Source organism: Dromaius novaehollandiae, chromosome Z (assembly GCF_036370855.1).
Source record: "Dromaius novaehollandiae isolate bDroNov1 chromosome Z, bDroNov1.hap1, whole genome shotgun sequence".
Lineage (NCBI taxonomy): Eukaryota > Metazoa > Chordata > Aves > Casuariiformes > Dromaiidae > Dromaius > Dromaius novaehollandiae.
Genome location: NC_088132.1, coordinates 27,077,102 through 27,094,487, shown reverse-complemented (window position 1 = coordinate 27,094,487; position 17,386 = coordinate 27,077,102). Strand labels below are relative to the sequence as shown.

General features: G+C 36.4%; 1 protein-coding gene across 2 annotated transcripts in view; it reads right to left on the bottom strand.

Annotated features, from left to right (window-relative positions):
• Positions 1 to 17,386, bottom strand: part of LOC135324746 (intermembrane lipid transfer protein VPS13A-like) — a 115,586-nt gene that overhangs the window by 55,193 nt on the left and 43,007 nt on the right. For both annotated transcript variants that reach the window (XM_064501614.1, XM_064501615.1), the window contains 14 exons: positions 17,084 to 17,256; positions 15,602 to 15,758; positions 15,145 to 15,224; positions 14,897 to 14,956; positions 14,661 to 14,817; positions 10,103 to 10,219; positions 9,917 to 10,020; positions 9,340 to 9,507; positions 8,424 to 8,731; positions 7,540 to 7,687; positions 6,445 to 6,595; positions 5,389 to 5,513; positions 4,271 to 4,440; positions 2,591 to 2,811 (listed from right to left, as the gene is read on the bottom strand). In XM_064501614.1, the coding sequence (XP_064357684.1) occupies positions 2,591 to 2,811; positions 4,271 to 4,440; positions 5,389 to 5,513; positions 6,445 to 6,595; positions 7,540 to 7,687; positions 8,424 to 8,731; positions 9,340 to 9,507; positions 9,917 to 10,020; positions 10,103 to 10,219; positions 14,661 to 14,817; positions 14,897 to 14,956; positions 15,145 to 15,224; positions 15,602 to 15,758; positions 17,084 to 17,256 (2,139 nt within the window). The remainder of the gene's footprint in view (positions 1 to 2,590; positions 2,812 to 4,270; positions 4,441 to 5,388; positions 5,514 to 6,444; positions 6,596 to 7,539; positions 7,688 to 8,423; positions 8,732 to 9,339; positions 9,508 to 9,916; positions 10,021 to 10,102; positions 10,220 to 14,660; positions 14,818 to 14,896; positions 14,957 to 15,144; positions 15,225 to 15,601; positions 15,759 to 17,083; positions 17,257 to 17,386) is intronic.

The window sequence follows — 17,386 nt, the reverse complement described above, 5'->3', positions numbered from 1 at the left end:
GTCAGCACAAAGGGGAAATCATGCTTAACCAATCTGATAGCCTTCTATGATGGAATGACTGCCTAGGTAGATGAGGTGACAGCAGTGGATGTTGTCTACCTTGACTTCAGCAAGGTTTTCGACACTGTCTCCCACAACATCCTCACAGGCGAGCTCAGGAAGCATGGGCTAGATGAGTGGACAGTGAGGTGAATTGAGAACCGGCTGAATGGCAGAGCTCAGAGGGTTGTGATCAGTGGCGCGGAGTCTAGCTAGAGGGCTGTAGCTAGTGGTGTCCCCCAGGGGTCAATACTGCATCCAGCATTGTTCAACTCCTTCATCAGTGACCTGGATGAAGGGACGGAGTCCCTCCTCAGCAAGTTTGCTGATTATACGAAATGGGGAAGAGTGGCTGATCCACCAGAGGGCTGTGCTGCCATTCAGACGGACCTGGACAGGCTGGAGAGTTGGGAGGAGAGGAACTTCAAGAAGTTCAAAGGCAAGTGCAGGGTCCTGCACCCAGGGAGGAATAACCCCATGCACCAGTACAGGTTGGGGGTTGACCTGCTGGAAAGCAGCTCTGCCAGGAAGGACCTGGGAGTCCTGGTGGACAAGTTAACCATGAGACAGCAATGTGGCCTTGTGGCCAAGACCACCAATGGTATCCTGGGGTGCCTTAGGAAGAGTGTTGGCAGCAGGTCAAGGGAGGTTATCCTCCCCCTCTACTCAGCCCTCGTGAGGCCACAGCTGGAGTACTGTGTCCAATTCTGGGCTCCTCAGTACAAGACAGACATGGAGCTACTGGAGTCAGTCTAGCGTAGGGCTACGAAGATGATTACGGGACTGCAGCATCTTGCCTATGAGGAAAGGCTGAGAAAGCTGGGCCTGTTTAGCCTGGAGAAGACTGAGAGGGGTTTTATCAATGTACATAAATATCTTATGGGAGGGTGTCAAAAAGATGGGGCCAGACTCTTTTCAGTGATGCCCATCAACAGGACAAGAGGCAACGGGCGTAAACTGAAACACAGGAAGGTCCATCTGAGTATGAGGAAAAACTTCTTTGCTGTGAGGGTGACAGAGCACTGGAACAGGTTACCCAGAGAGGTTGTGCAGTCTCCTTCCTTGGAGATACTCAAAACCCGCCTGGACATGATCCTACACGATCCTGTGCAAGGTGCTCTAGGTGACCCTATTTGAGCAGGGGGTTGGACTAGATGATCTCCAGAGGTCCCTTCCAACCTCAACCATTCTGTGATTCTGTGAAATTAATCCTTCTTTAGTGATACAATTTGCATACTTGGTTTGAGTATCCCACTGTATTTCACCTAGTACTAGGAGCAGTTTATGCTTCCCAAGGTCCACCAGATTCCTTTGCTTCCGTACATAGAACATTATCATGAGAAGACTAGGCATTGAGCCCAACATTTTAGGCTCAATAATCTTTTGTAGGAGTCAAAAGAGTGCACCCATGAAATCTGTGCTGGTATCAGAAAACCTGTAGATTCCTGAGAAAGGCATGTTTGTACACTCTTCACTGGAGATTAAAAAAATAATAATAATAAAGCTCTGATTAACTTCAGATGCACCAAATGATCCCAAGAAGCTTTTCGGTCAAGCTGAAAAGAATAACAGCTTCACAGATGTTACTACCTACGGAACTGGCTAAAATACCAGCTTCACTAAACATCTACATCAGCCAGCTAGGATATGATCTTATGGAAATGCTGGCCATATTTTTCTCTGAAAGAGTAGTCTGTGGAGCAGCAAAAACATACACATTCTTACACCACACAATAACGCAGAGCGTGCTAGTACTTGATGTACCACTTGCATTACCAATACACTTTTATATAAGACTTCCTGAATTGCTTAGAGTTTGATCATCTACTAAATCATAGCAGGCAGAGCAGTATTTTAGGGTATGGGGGGAGAGATAGGGGGAACTTGCTCTGCAGACCTCATGGAAACTACCTGAGGCTTGGAAGCACAAAAAATAACCCATTTCCTGCTCTGATGCTCTAATGGCTTTCTGATGTCAGCTGTAGAATGTGTGAAAGACCTCTGGTCTTGCCCAATGTGGACACTGATGTTACAAGTCTATTCACTGAGGTAGGGAGAAGAGGGCAAGTGGACAAGTGAAATGGCAACATTTCTAAGAAGTGGTAACTGGTATGCTGAATTCATGGTTAAACATAATGTAGTATGTCCAAGTATCTTCAAGAAGGATGAAAGTGATGGTGGTAGTGACCATCACTACAAATCTTGTTAAGATTGCTAAGATAGCCAAAACAAACCTTGACAGTGCCAGAAGTAACTATCCTTTTCCCTTTTTTTTTTTTTTTTGAATACATTTAAGATATTTCTATTGTCTCTGACAGAGCTCCTTATTAAAATAAGCACCTAAAGACTGAGCGACACAAATCAATTTCTGTGGTCCAAAGAAAGAAGTGTCAATGGTTAAGAGAGACTGTATTATACACATAAACAAATATCAGAAATAACATAGAATATGATATATTTATTATATATATATTATATTTTTTAAGAGTGTTATAATGCTGAAATTAAATGCATAGGTAAATATAGATTCAAAAATATTTCCAGTAAATACCTTGTTCCTTTAAAGGTAAAGATTGTTTGAGACTTCTCTGTGCAGCAGCACTTTCTGCATTAGCCTTTAGGAATACATCTGCAACAGTAAGTAGAAATTCCATGCTTGCACACAGGTATATCTCTTGAACAATCACGTCAAGAACAGTGCCATCTCTCCCCTGCTTATAGCTTATATCCACCATAAATTTCTTTTCAAATCCATGTTTCATTTCCACCATCCTGAAAGATGATTAAGACAGCATTTAATGAGACACTAAAACAGCCACTCACAAATACTGAGAGACACTCTCAAGATTCTTACTCCACCTACAATATGACATTAATAAAAATACATTAAAGAATAGCACACAAAATTTTAAAACATGACCAATACAAACATTAATATAAATTCTATAAAACATCAACACCAATAAGACATCTGTACATTTGCAACATGTTTACTCAGGAAGTCTTTTCTCATCTACTCAGTCACAAACCTTGGGCATGATGGCTGAATTACATTTTTGTCTGCTTTCTCTTAGTGATTAAAAGGCAATTCAATAGGACACAAAAAGCACAGATTTCAGACTCTGTAATGCTACACTGTAATTCTACAATTCTAATTACAATTTTAAAAATTAATTGTACATTTTTACAAATTAATTTGTAATTTACAATTGTAATCTGTAGAATATGTTCAAATGTACACACATTAGGATGTAAGGTAATCATCACTTGATTACATGAAAAAAAATCCTTACTGCAAAGGATAGGCACATATATTGCTAATGACACAATCTGAAGGGACTGGATATACAGTAGACTAGAAGAGGACGGAACACACATGACAGAATTATTAGTACCAGGAATAATGAATGGAAAATAAGCTTTAATTTGACAGAATGGATGTTTACTTCAAACACAAATGAAGAAGCAGTAAAAAGAAAATCAGAATTTCTAAACAGAATAATGTAATTTCCAGTTTACAAATACAATAGCACATGGAACACTGTTTGCCATTCATAAGATTTCACAAAAAAAGTACATAAAACAAATACAGAAACTAATAGAGGGCAAAGAAGAAAGACAGAGAGAGAGAGAGAGAGAGAGAGCGAGCGAGCGAGAGAGAGAGAGCGAGAGAGAGAGCACCCTCCAAATTTTTCAACTGCATGAGGCAGGATATCAGCAGTATTAAAATTGGATGTCCTCCTGAAAAGTAGCTTTGAGATATTCAAAGTTACATAACTATTACTTTTCCCCTCTAATTAAAACTGTTCATATTTTAATGAGTCAAACTGCGCTCAAAATCATTATAACTCCTTGCTTACATATAACACCATACCACGTTGTCAGCTTTCCATGTTACTGAACAGTTTGTTACTCTTCACCAAAAAAAAAATCCTAGTCTTACTGCCCCAGTGCCTTAATATAGCTCAAAGTGAAATCTGTTTCCATATGCTTTTATGTATTTCAATTTGAAAGTCTGAATACAGCACTTTTATTGCTCTGCAACAAACAGCACCTGCAATAAAATGCAAGTAAGACAAAAATAGCTTGTTCATGTATACAGAAATACAGTGACATATACTTCATGAACAACTTGCACCAAAAAATTACAGTGTCAACAAAATATTAGAAAAGCAAACTCTTTTGCAAACTCCAGTAAGCAATAGTTTAATATTTATGTCAAAACACAGACCTCGGTGTAGCCTTCTGGATTGACTGTCTTTTATCATCTAATGTACAGTTTGCTAACTTGACTGAAGCATTCATTGAACCATCTGATAACATTCTGACAGCAGCTGACATCAAAACTAATTTAAATTCTGCAAGCTTCAAAAGATCATCTCTTTGATCCATAACCGCAGCCTGTTTAAATTGAAATGAAAATATTTTTGTAGATTTGTTTATGGATAATATGTATGACACAAAAGCGTGATCACATTCTAACTGGTAAAGTTTATAATAGCAACGTATTAAACAAACCCACTGGTAATTCAAAACATGCCAGTTTTCCTAAAAATCTATAGCATATACAGAGAAAGCTCCATAAATGCAAAGCTTCACCTTTCCACCAGCTTGCTATAGGAAGCTTACACTAGTGAGAGGGAGGCAGTGTTTTAAAAAAAGGTAGAATTGTTATATGCAATTCTAGTTTGTTTACTGTTTTAACTATGAAAATATACGGTATATGCAAAAATACGAAATCTTGTGAGAAACTAAGTTGTATCTGATAAGACCACATAGTGTTCAACCAACTGTTGGAAAATTCTTCAAAACCTGAAATAAAGGACCACAAATTTACAGTAAAATGCCAACGAACTTTTAGTCAAAAATTTACTGAAAAGTTTTGCAAGTTTAAATCAATAAGAACAGTAAAAATGGATCAATACTAATCCATTGTAATTGTAATCCACTGTGATATGAATTTTAAATCTCTCTCCACAATTTATTTATACACACATTTTATGTATATATGCATGTAAAACTAAAAACACCTTGCATCCCTCTGTATTTTTTCAAAAACTGTATTTTATCCTAAGATAAGTCCACCATAAATTTTTAGTCAAGTCACAGAAGATGCCAGAGATTATGTGCTACCATTGCTTATGCTATTTCATCCAATTTCTTTGTGCCAGGTGATTTGGTTAAAAGTAATCCTTCATCATTAATAACATGTTTGTTACTACTGCTAGAAATCACTTTCTCCATTCATAAACCACGTTCTTGGAATGAAAATATTCCTGTCCAGAATTTCCAGTACTCTAAGCAACCTCAAAGCTGTTTCTTTCTCTTTGTAATCAAAATTTTATTTACCTGTTTTGAATTTGGACTATACAGTACCAAAGTCAGAGAGTCAAATCTGAAATCCAGTTTTAGCGTTGTTTTAATTTTAACAGGTGAATGCAATTCCACCACAGCTGATGTCACAACGGTCACACCTTTCAGAAATAAGCAGACATTCATATTAAAGAAAATAAGCTGACAGCAAATAAGAAAAAAAATACACATTCTTGCTAATGACTGTCAGGGAAAGGACAGCCTCTCCTCTGTTCCACATGTATATCCAACTGCATTTTAATGTTTTTGGTTTATTATGCTCCCATTAATGTTTTTTGGTGAAATCACACTACACAATTTTGCCACCTTTAAGAAATGAATGCACACTTTGCATTAATATTATACAGTATTGTGTACAAGAATTACAATGAATACAAGTTTACTTTTATCCTCATTTGTTTCATCTTGTCACATATTTGTTATTTTTCACTTTTAAACGTAGAGTTCAACAAAAGAGTGTTTTCTTCTTTTTCATTTTTTTTTAAGTGCACGCTGAACAGTTTTGGGGCAATGATGCCTACTCAACAGGAACAACTTTTTGTGATTCCATAATTCTGACAAGATAAACACTTCTAAAACATAGATATCAAAAGAACCACATGCACAGGAAAAAAAAATTACAGGAAATGATTTTCAAATCAAGTAAATTATTTTATAGTCTTCTCATACCGATGTACACACACTTACAGAAAGAATCCTGTGAAGATTCATAATAAAATGAACATAATTTTCCAAAGTTGGGCATTACAGACTTTTAGATGCAAATTGCATCATTGCCAGTAGGTAAGACAGTCCTTAAAGTAAAATGCACCATGCTACAACATTTACTACCGCAGGCCAGTTACTTGCAGTTCCTCCAATTCATTATCATTACTGTTGAGTATATCTCAGGAAGCAGTGCCAGTGTAACAGAGGCATGCTTTTAAAAGCAACTAAAGCAGGCACCCTTTTATAAAGATAATTCCAACAGAAATAATAAATTTAAAGTAATACTTAAAAAAGCTGGACTGTGCTTGATTTTAGAAAACATACCTGCAGAGTGCTGTGAAGTACTGCGTGCATCACTACAACGGCTATTTGTATCTTTTGGTTCTGGTGAAGGTGGTGGTGCACCAGAGCCTCCGCCTATATTTTCATTTAGTGTCCTCAATATTGTGGTTATGTCTTCCTGACTGAGGATCAGCTTGAAGAAAACAAAACACAGTACTAAACTCAGAACACCTCAGTTCATAAAACGTTTGGTGACTAAAACCCAAGGTATCCTGAATTAACAAGTTAAAAACAGCCTAAACTGTTCTGAACCAATTTTGCCAGAAAGCAAAAAGTATGGATATTTATACCTCAAAACACATATTTAACAAAACAGCAAATTTATCTAATCTGAGTCTCTCCTTAGGAGACAGAAGAACCAAGTAAATTTTTTCTTATCCACACAATTCCTTAAACTTTAAACTTCTATAAATCAGAAGTTGTTCACACATTACTTTATTTTGTATCTGCAATCTTTCAGGCAAAGCTGCAAAGTTACAATTTAGAACTTGATTGTTAGAAGGCATACTTATTGTTTGACCTACAGCTGCTCAAAATAAAGTCATGTGGGTTTTGTCACTAGGTACTTTACCTAGTGGGTTTACCAGCTTCATTTCTGATTTTGCAAGCCTCTTTTTTCATACAATTGGTAAGCTTCACATTTCCCAAAGTTAAATTTAAACAAATGTGCACTGACTGTTACTCAAGCTTTCCACAGATATGAATTCAGCACATGATCAAGTCTTTGAAAAACAAACAAAAACAACCCAACTTTTTCTAATCCATCCTTAAAAGATACTGACAGGCCAATAAAAATGAGGCTGTAAGAGCACACTCTTCTAACCTGCAACAGTAATATGTATCACAATATCTGCCTGCAGTATCACAGATCAAATCCAGAGCTTGATTAGAAGAAAAAGCTATTTGCTTACTTCTTCCCACGCTACGAAACAACAAGATCCACTCAACCTGTATGTCTTCGAGTCAAATAATAACCTAAATAATAACCTAAATAAGGGGCTTGGGCTTTCAGGGACAAAAAAACGAAGCCATCTCCCACAGCTGTTTTAAGAGCTCTCTTCAGAAATGAGTGCTTACATTCATAGGCTTGAGTCGTCCAGATATTTCAATATCGGGAACGTCACTATACCATGCAGCTGCTAAATTTCGTTCAACACTAACTTCCAGATTTAGTGGCTGCAGCAGCTGTACTTCACTTTGCAGTGAACCACTCTCATAGTACGATCTGCGAACAGAAACAAAATACTCTCAACTTCACACACTTCACTCACACATTCTGGAGGAAAACAGATACAAGCACATTTCTGTCTTTGCCTCATCCTTTCAAATAGTGCTGTAAAATGGTTTGCATATTGGAGTGCCCTAGTACTACTATCTCTAGCTGACACCTTACACTGCCAACTTGGCATGGAGAGGTATTAGGCACATCCCTGGTGGGCAACATATTAATTTCCTACAAGTTCTGAAAACCTCTAAGCTGCTATCCACTGTTTAGCACTTCCTTCTCTCTTCTGTATCCTTCAGCTGTGTTCAAGAACCCCATCCCCCCCGACTCTTCATCCCCTGAACCACGGCCCATTTTCAATCGCTTTACAGCTGTCTGACATAACTACTTTCCTGCTATGGACACCTTGTAAAACCCATCAAAATACCCATGCATCTTGTCCCAAAGCAGTGAATGATGCATGAATCTGTTACTTTAAATGCTATTCCCTAAGCAGGCACTTCCTTCAATTAAAAGAGATGTGTAAATGGCTATTTCTCCTAAAACATAAGCTTCAATTGCTTTTACAAAATCTTTCTCAATTTGCTGTTACATTTAAAGATAATAGCATACTTCAATGTATACCATGCAACAACCAAGCATTAATTTTCAAAAAAAGAACTTCTCAAAGCTTTCCAACTGAAGCATCCCATAAGAATTATATGAATTTAAAAAAATATCTTAAGCAGTGTATTACCTGTATAACTTTAGTTCACTCAATTTCACTGTCATAGAGTCAATAACAGGCGGGAGAGTATATCGTGTTTTTGTTTTAGCAATAATGAATTGGTTCTTTACAGTGATTAGACCAAGATCAGCCACCAGGACATTCGCAGACATTGCTGACTGTGGAACTATCACAACTGGTGCTTTAATATTGATATCTAGTGACAATCGGGAACTACGCTCTGCCAGTTCTTTTACACCTGTAGCTGCTTTCTCTGCTGCTTGAACAGTTGCCTCAGTAACTGCTTCTTTGGCAGCTTGAAAGTTATTTATAAAAGCCTAGAAAAAATACAGATCTTGTGAGTTATATTGAGAATTATATTATTTCAAAACCACTATGAATTGTAATACTTTAAATAGCAAACTATCTTAGGAAAATATTATACGCTACTTCCTTTTTCTGATATGCTTTAATAGCATAATCTCCCCCCAACATGTGATAAAGTATGCCTATATAAAAATGAATTGCTATACTGAATATTTAGCAAATCAGATGCTAACAGCAATGACCTTGTAAAATGACTTGTATGAATTATGTTTTACTTATTCAGTTGGTGAGTAAAAGACAGGTGTCCTTGGCAGAATTTATACAAAAGACATTGGTTTTCATGGTTTAATACTTATATTCCAACATTATAAACATGGAACTGAGTGCATGTGTAACAGTTGTCACAAATTCTTAAAACAAATGAACAAAAAACACAATTGTATGCTTAGCCATCCATTCCAGAACAACAAATAAATGTAAAAGAAAAGTAATTAGCTTTTACAAGAATACATAAAAGAGTTCTCACAAATAGGCATCACCCCACACATGTTTTTTGCCATTTCTATCTTAGGATAGCTATCTGTATTTTAAGAGACAACATGTGGAAAATTTAACTTACCAAAACAGAGGAAACAAACTTGTTGACAAAAACTACTTGAATGCACCCAACAGTTAGGTAAATACGACTGTCAACAACATCCATATTTGTATATGCAATACCATCTGTAGCATTCACATAAGATATCATCCTAAAGTTGAAGACTTCTTTTCCTGTGATGTAAAGAGCCTTAGAAAGAAAGGAGTATCTCTAATGTAAAAAGGTATGCTAAAGAGAAAGAATACCAAAACAAAATGTAGTACGTAACGTCTAAGGCACTTTCAATTTAACTACCTTGATCTTAAAAAAGTATCTTTGGACAAGCTGAAAACATTTGGCTAGAATCCCAGCTTGAATAAGGCCCATTAAAGTCAATGAAATCAGGAGCCATAATGAGCAGCAAGGCATCACAGGTGCACAAAATCAAATTTTGCCCAACAGTCATTGGTTTTCTGGGGGCAGAGGGAATATCACTCTGCCTGTAGAAAAGAATGTTCTCAGCAAACATACAAAGCAAAATAGAGATCACAGCTGAGTGATTTCACAAACTAAGTTTAATTTAGCATCTCCACACCAATGACATGAAAATGTATAATACCTTCTTATACAATGCCATCTCATCAGAATCCACAATAATGATGTTCTTTAATTTTGCATTCACTTCTGTTGATGCTTTTTTCATGATCACCTGGCTATCCAGACCTTAAGAAAAATTACACACAAAATTTAGAAACTATTCTGATTTTGAAGTTTTGTGTCTTTGTGATGAAAATGTTGTTCTTACCTTCAATGTGAATTTCAGATATTCTATGCTTTTTCTCTCTAATAAAAACACGTAGACAGGATAAATCTGCACAGATATTGAGGTCAATAACATCTTCATACTTCGATTTTTTGGATGCTGTGGGAAACACAGATACTGGTATTGTTTCTTATGTACTAAAGCCAAGAATACTTAATTTGAAACTACTGTTATCAGTTAAACCTTGTAGGTATGGCTTTGTGACTTTTTCAATTATTATTATTTTACTTTAAGTAAAGAGATAGTTAAACATAAGCTATAGAAAAGGATTTGGACTAGAAAAGTATAAAAAGTGGAGTTCTCCAAGGAGGAGAAAAAGATGGTAATGTTTTAGTAACCCTGCTCTCAAGACTAGTTTGTGACAAGCCTATAGCATTGGAATAATGTACAACATTCATACTACCAGGTAGGACAAGAACAAATTCATTATACACACATGAAAGCCCCCATGTACTTCACTAACTGCAGTATTCTACACTAGAATTTTATTAACTGCAAGAACCACATTTAATATGCATTTACATGGCACAATGCAAAACTAGACATAGTGTATCCAGGACTAGGCATTTTATCTCAAATAATGGAAACATTATAGCTACATTAACAACACTCTACCTGAGCTACTGCTCACCATTTGCTACAAATGGTTGTCTTAATAAAATGCAGGTGACTTCATTTTTTTTACCTACAAAACCTACATTTTCTACATTCAAGTTTTAAACATGGAAAAATCATTAACAGAACTAGACATTGAAGAAAAAAGGACAGTGGGCATCCTTCAAAATGTGTATGGACAACCATAAGACCTAGAGAAAATACAAGCATATATCTAGTGCCTTTCCTAAGAGAACTGTCCACATCTGCACTCCATTTTCATTTGTTTCCAAAACTGGATCGGAATATAATACTGTATTTCATTGTTAACAAAAATAATCTCTGTTCATTTTCAATGGAGATGACTGACCCCAGACAAAACTAGCTTCAGCTACGAGGCTAAATACAGAAGCCAACTGATAAGACATTCAATCAATAACATGTTCCATTTTTTCCAGAAGTCAAACTTGAAATAACGCTACATTTCAATTCAAAAGAAAGAGAAATACCATGTCCTGTATTCAGGGACTTTCTGACTAGGTATGTTCTTACACACAACTTACAAGCAAAGCTGAAAGCAGCCAAACTACAGGTAATAAACAGTTAAAACAGTTTTTCACAGCATAGGTTTTCAGACAAGATATTGTACCTAAATGTCACTTGTGAGTAAGGCTTTCTCAGTCCTCAGAATTACACTATGGTTCCATAAATATACCACCTCCAGTTGCATGGGTTTTTTTCATGTTAATAGGAGACAAACTCCCCAGCCAAGGTAAATTAGCCATAACTATCCTCAGTCAAAGTTTGGTTTGTACAGTTATACTTGGGAGGCAGGTGGAAACATTACCTATGAAAGCGTATTTTGTTGCCATTCATTACAAAGCTTTTCAGCTGCATAACGCCTATTACCTAAACTATGAATAGCATGGAAATCGTCATGTATTAATCAATAAGTAACTGATTTCATCCTTTCCCTCCAACGACTGCATCAGCTACCAACAAACACTCCAGTGTTTGCTTACATAATGAAACAGTCCAAAGGCAGAGAGCGTCCAATATTCTGTTCACAATTCAGTAAGCCACAGAACAGAATTCTTTAAGTTCACCATCCCACACGTGTACCTCCCAGTACACAAATGGTATTTCAGCTGGTGTCCAAGCATGTCCCCGCAACAGTGAAATCAAACCACCACCACGAGTTGGAACAATCTCACCAGAAAAAGTTAATACACTTAAAAATTAATACACTTAATCACACATGAGTGGAAGAGTATTTTTTCCACAAAACAATTATTCCATCTCTTAGGCCTACTATTCAGTGGAGACCTACAAAACACCTTCAAAGGATAAGCCGAGGAATTATACTACTTAATTCCACGGAACAATAAAAGTGGTCAGCAGAAAGACAGGGGCTAAGTGTCACATTATAGTTTTTCCCGCGTCCCACCCCAACTGAACTCTCCATGTTCCTAAGGCCTGTTGGGGAGGCCCGTCCTCCTCCCCCCAAAAAAGGCTGCAAACCTTATTTTCTCTCCTTTAGCTAATAACCTAATTCGCTCCAAAGATAACAACTACCTTTTCTTTCACAAGAGTTAAACAGTTAACATAACTCATTTAAATTCAAGTACATATGGGAAACAATTAGTCTCAGTGTCCAAGAAGAGCTGTGCACCTAAAACCTTGTCTATCTTTTTTTCCAATGCAAGTACTACCTATGCCTCAAACTTTTCTTCAAAAAAGCTAACACAATTAGATTACTAACCCACCAGGCTCCCATAACAAAAACATCCACCCTCAGTGACACAGAATTAATCACTGAATATAAGTATGCACTAGAGTTACAAACACATTTGTGTTTTACCAAACATTTCTTTGTGCAGGCTGCACAAAATCACATTCTCGAAAATCTCATCATTGCGAATGTGATACCTGAGGTTTAAAGATAACAAACAAGTACTGAAGCTTAACTCAAAATGCTTGGTAAGAACTAAAGTCAATGAATGCAGACAGCATCAGAAAGATCTCACCAGTGTACCAGCAGGTCAGTTAGGTCAGGCAGATGATGGGACTACTGAAATCACTAACACAGAGCAAGTGTAAAAACTAGAATCATCTTGAGAATGATCTTCTGCCATATCTTTTTTTTTTTTTTTTTAATGACTAGCAGAAATCTAAGTGTTTTCAGATTAACAGACAGGAACAACTGTAACGATCTCAGAGAAGTCCTACCCACAGCAGAAAGCAACGTCACTGACATACTGTTGAGGATTTAATGTGAGCATTCATTTGAACAAGTTAGTTCCCAGACACAAGCTCAAACAACGGAGGTGTTGTTTGTTTTTACATAGCATTATCAACAAAGCAGACCTCACCAAATTCTTGGTCAGAGAAGGATAAAGCTGCACAAGAAGAACATTGCTCACAAGAGATGGATGTTCCTTGGATGCAAGGTAACAAAACTGTTGGCAATCAAATGTCTCAGTTCATCTCAGAAAACAAACAGGCAATGTTTTACATGTGCTCAGTGTCTCAAATGGTGAGAAAAAAAAAATCAGTCACGATTATTGCTGAAGAGACAGATAATCTATCTTTTGCCTTAGGCTTGGCAAAGGTATGTCTTGACCAATATATCAGCAAACTGGAACACAGAAAGAGATGAGATTCACTGACCTTATTATGGTAGCATAAGTCCTTGAGACTGATGTTATCAGATAACTGACTGGCCTGCATACCTTTTCAGGATGCAACAGTGCTAACGCTTTTGCAGGCCAAGGAAAGCTGGGAGCCCTAAAACTTCTACCTAGAAGAGAGTTATCTACAGAGCTCTTTTGAGCTGATAAACATGTGGAGGCTCACCAGATCTCTCTCAAATTGCAGGAAGTCACATGCTACCTATTTGCCCCTAAGACCAAAGTAATTGATATTAATGAATGCTATTACCAGCATCTTATGACAAAAGACTGAAAATGCTCAAACCAACTTCCACCATTAGGCAAAGACTGCCTATTACCCTATAAGCTAAATGCAAACTCTCATACACCAATCTGAAAACCCAAAATGGCAGCTACAACAAATTATGCCTATAAAAACTGGCACCAAGCAGAATTTGCCCATTCAGCAAATGAGTAGAAAACTGTCCTGGAGCCTATGAAATGCAGTAGTGCCTATTTCAGACAAACGTCTAAAGGTAACGTATACACATTAATAAATTGCTAAAGAATCACATATGCAGGCTTCAAACCTAAGCCAACACAAGTATTTTGATGAAGAGAAGGAAAACCGTGTACAAGATCATTCCACTGAAGATTTGGAGGAAAATGGTAATTATGCTATTATTTGAAAAGACATAACTGTTCGCTGTATAGTCAATAGATTTTTACCACAGAAAGTTTTTTTTTTTAATTTCCTTACTTATAATAAAAATCTTTTTTTCATAAATACAGTAAAGCAAAAACATTATTATTATATGGGAGAACAATATAATGTACCATTCAAGAAAGATTATCATAACTAAGGGAATTTGAAAAAGTCTTTGAAAAACATGCTTAGAATTTCTACCTCAGAAACTGTCAACAGCTGCAACATCCACCCTTGGCTCACTGACTCTATGGTTATTCTTTCCCTAAACACTTCCAGCCAGGAAATAACAGTATACTCTGCTACTCCATAAAACTCTGATAGCTAATATTATCACATGCTTATCACCACTGAAATTACAAAAGACTATAAAGTGCCTAAGTAAACGTACCTTAAACAAAGTTCCTCATTTCAAAACTCACTGACTGACAGGTTTGTGAAAATAGAAAATAATATGTCTGTTCTCTTCCTTGCGTAAATGAATGAACAGAGGATCAAAAAAAAAAAAAAAAAAAAAACCTAAACTAAAAGCAAAAATCCCACCCACCCACGGAGAGAGGGGGAAAAAAAAAAAAGTAAATAAGCTTACTTAATTTCTTAAGAACATCCTTCTTCTCCTCTACTTTTTCCTGGACTGGTTCTTCTGCAACTTTAGTTTCTTGTTTTGGTAGGAGACTGTTCAGATAATTCATGGCATTTAGGAGAGTTTCAGTATGCAAATGAACATCAAGAGAAGAAAAATTCACCTGAAAGAACAAATTAGTTTTATACAATGTATTTCTGTCCCCCCTAAAAGAGAAACATATGTTTAAAAAGAGGTCATACCTTTATTTTCTGTAGAACATTCTGATAGGCAGTTTTCAGCTCTGGTCCATTAATATCAGCCTATTCCACCAAACATACATACAAACAAAAAAACAGGAGAGGTTTGAAAACTTCATAGAGAAAACTTACTTCAAAACTGCCACAACTTATGAAATAAAAGTTAGTCTACTTACGAATCAGACACTTGTCTAAACAAGGTGGTTTACTACTGGCTTACAATTCAACACGAAAGTTTGCTGTTTCCTTACCTTTATGTATTCCAGAGTGAGAAGATCATCCTCTACATTATCCAAAGTAGTAACGATATAAACTGGTTTGTCATTATCATCTAAATTAAAAAAAAAAAAAAGTGTGTATATATATATATATATATATATATATACACACATACACACACACACACTCTTTAAAATAATTTTTTTTGAAAGATAGACTATGAACCAGAATACTAGATATTAAAAAAAAATATATAACAAACAACCCTCAGATAGACCTAAAATGGCTAGACGTCTCTAACATCATCAGCACTAATTAAAGCACTAATAAGAGAACAAGCTCAAAAATTACTTTCTGTTTCCCCTCTCATTTAATTTAGGAAGGGAGTCTTCCTCAGTTGACAAAAGAAAGCCCAACAGGCTTTCTGAAGACAAAGTCACAGTGTTAATCTTTTGTGAATCACTTTTTGATCAGGATATAAATGCTTACCCATATATTCTGGGCACAGCAGGCAGACTTCACGAAGGAAAGCATTTGCAGTCATGTCAAATGTTCTTAAATTGAGTTCAGTGCCTAACCCTACAACTTCAAGCTGCAGCACAGGTGTCTCAATATTATCAGTAAGACGACACAATTTAATTAAGACCTAAAAAAACGAAAAACAAAAATATATACAGCACAGAATTACCCTATTAGCCTTTATAAAGACTCAGATATTTACACACATTTTACCAGTTAATGTTAATATTGATCATGAAACATTACACAGCAAATGCTCTGAAAAAAAATTCAGCTCAAGAAACAAAATCGCAAACATGCTTCACTATTTTTACTGGAATTTCTTCAGACTCTGCCAATAACTGATTTCGAAGTTGAATATCAATAAACAAGAATTCCTGAATTTTCATTTATACATGGCAAAGATGTTCAATAAATACCTGGCTGAGCTGTCCTAGGTTCCACTGTTATCATCTGTCTTTCATAACCAAAGGAAAACAAAGATAGGTAATCTACTTTTCCACATAGTGCACTACTACTTGACAAATAGGGAAAACCAAAACCACACCTCCCAAGTCATTTTAAACTATGAAGCCAACAAATGGAGAGGTATGTGATTCTTACTAAAGTCTTTTTTCCTATAGATTTTAAAACATACAGGCTTCCAGTAGAGAAGAATGTCAAACATAACACCTATTCTTAAACTAGCAGCTCTTAAAAAAAAAAGAACTGTATGTTTTAAAGAATGCCAAAAGGCCCTCATCAGGCCCCAAAACATAGTAAGTTTTCAGATTTATATACCAGTGTAGTGTATAGTAAGATATGCTGTAAGCTAGTTATGATGTTTTGAATCCTTTCCATAAGTCGCTACCCTAAAACAGAATTTGTAAAAGGTTAACTCATTACTTATAGTGAATAGCAGCAATAACTTTGTCATAGCCATGAATTCTAATGACAGAATGAAGCAGACCGACTGATACAGCTGGAAACAGTGATTGGCCTTTGGGCAAAATACTCTTTTTTTTCAAGTCTGAAACATAAAACAATTTTTGGTGAACACACGCCACAGACGCTGAGAAAAACTAGGGGGGAGAAGTGCTTCTGTGAGATGAAGCATTAACGAAGCTGTCCCACTGACCACAGCAATATCTTGAAAAAAAGATGCCAAAAGCTACATCTTAAACGAAAACAAATACGCAGAGAATAACAGAACGAATGAATGAACACAAGGTAAAGGCAATTCAATGATAAATTGAGTAGGGAATAAAGCAGATAAGGAAAGGCATTTCAGTGCTGACAGGCATGCAGAAGCACAATCCTGGCTTAAAAAGAAACTCTGAACACTACAGAAGGATATCAGCAAGAAACAGGGAATGAATACTCCTGCATGGATGAATTCAAGAACACAGCAGGAAAGAATTACAATTAAGATGCACCTTGGAGGAAAAAAAAAAAAAGGAAGTGTAAATTTACCTCAGCTACTTCAAATCTTAGCTGGAAATCTGTCATATTCTTCATAGATTCTTGTTTACGTAATTTTTGTCGTCTTGTACTGTTAGCTCGCTTGAGGGAACCACATGAGGCTTCAAAAAATGGCATGTCTTCCACAGGGCTGCTTAGAGCATCATAAAATTCTTCTTCTGATTCTACATATTAATTCATAACAACATCACATATGCATTTTAGACAACCAATTTTGCAGTAACATGGCCTAGAATTTTTATGTCTCCATCTATAAACATTTAACAGCACAGGTACGTAGCTGATAATTAGCAA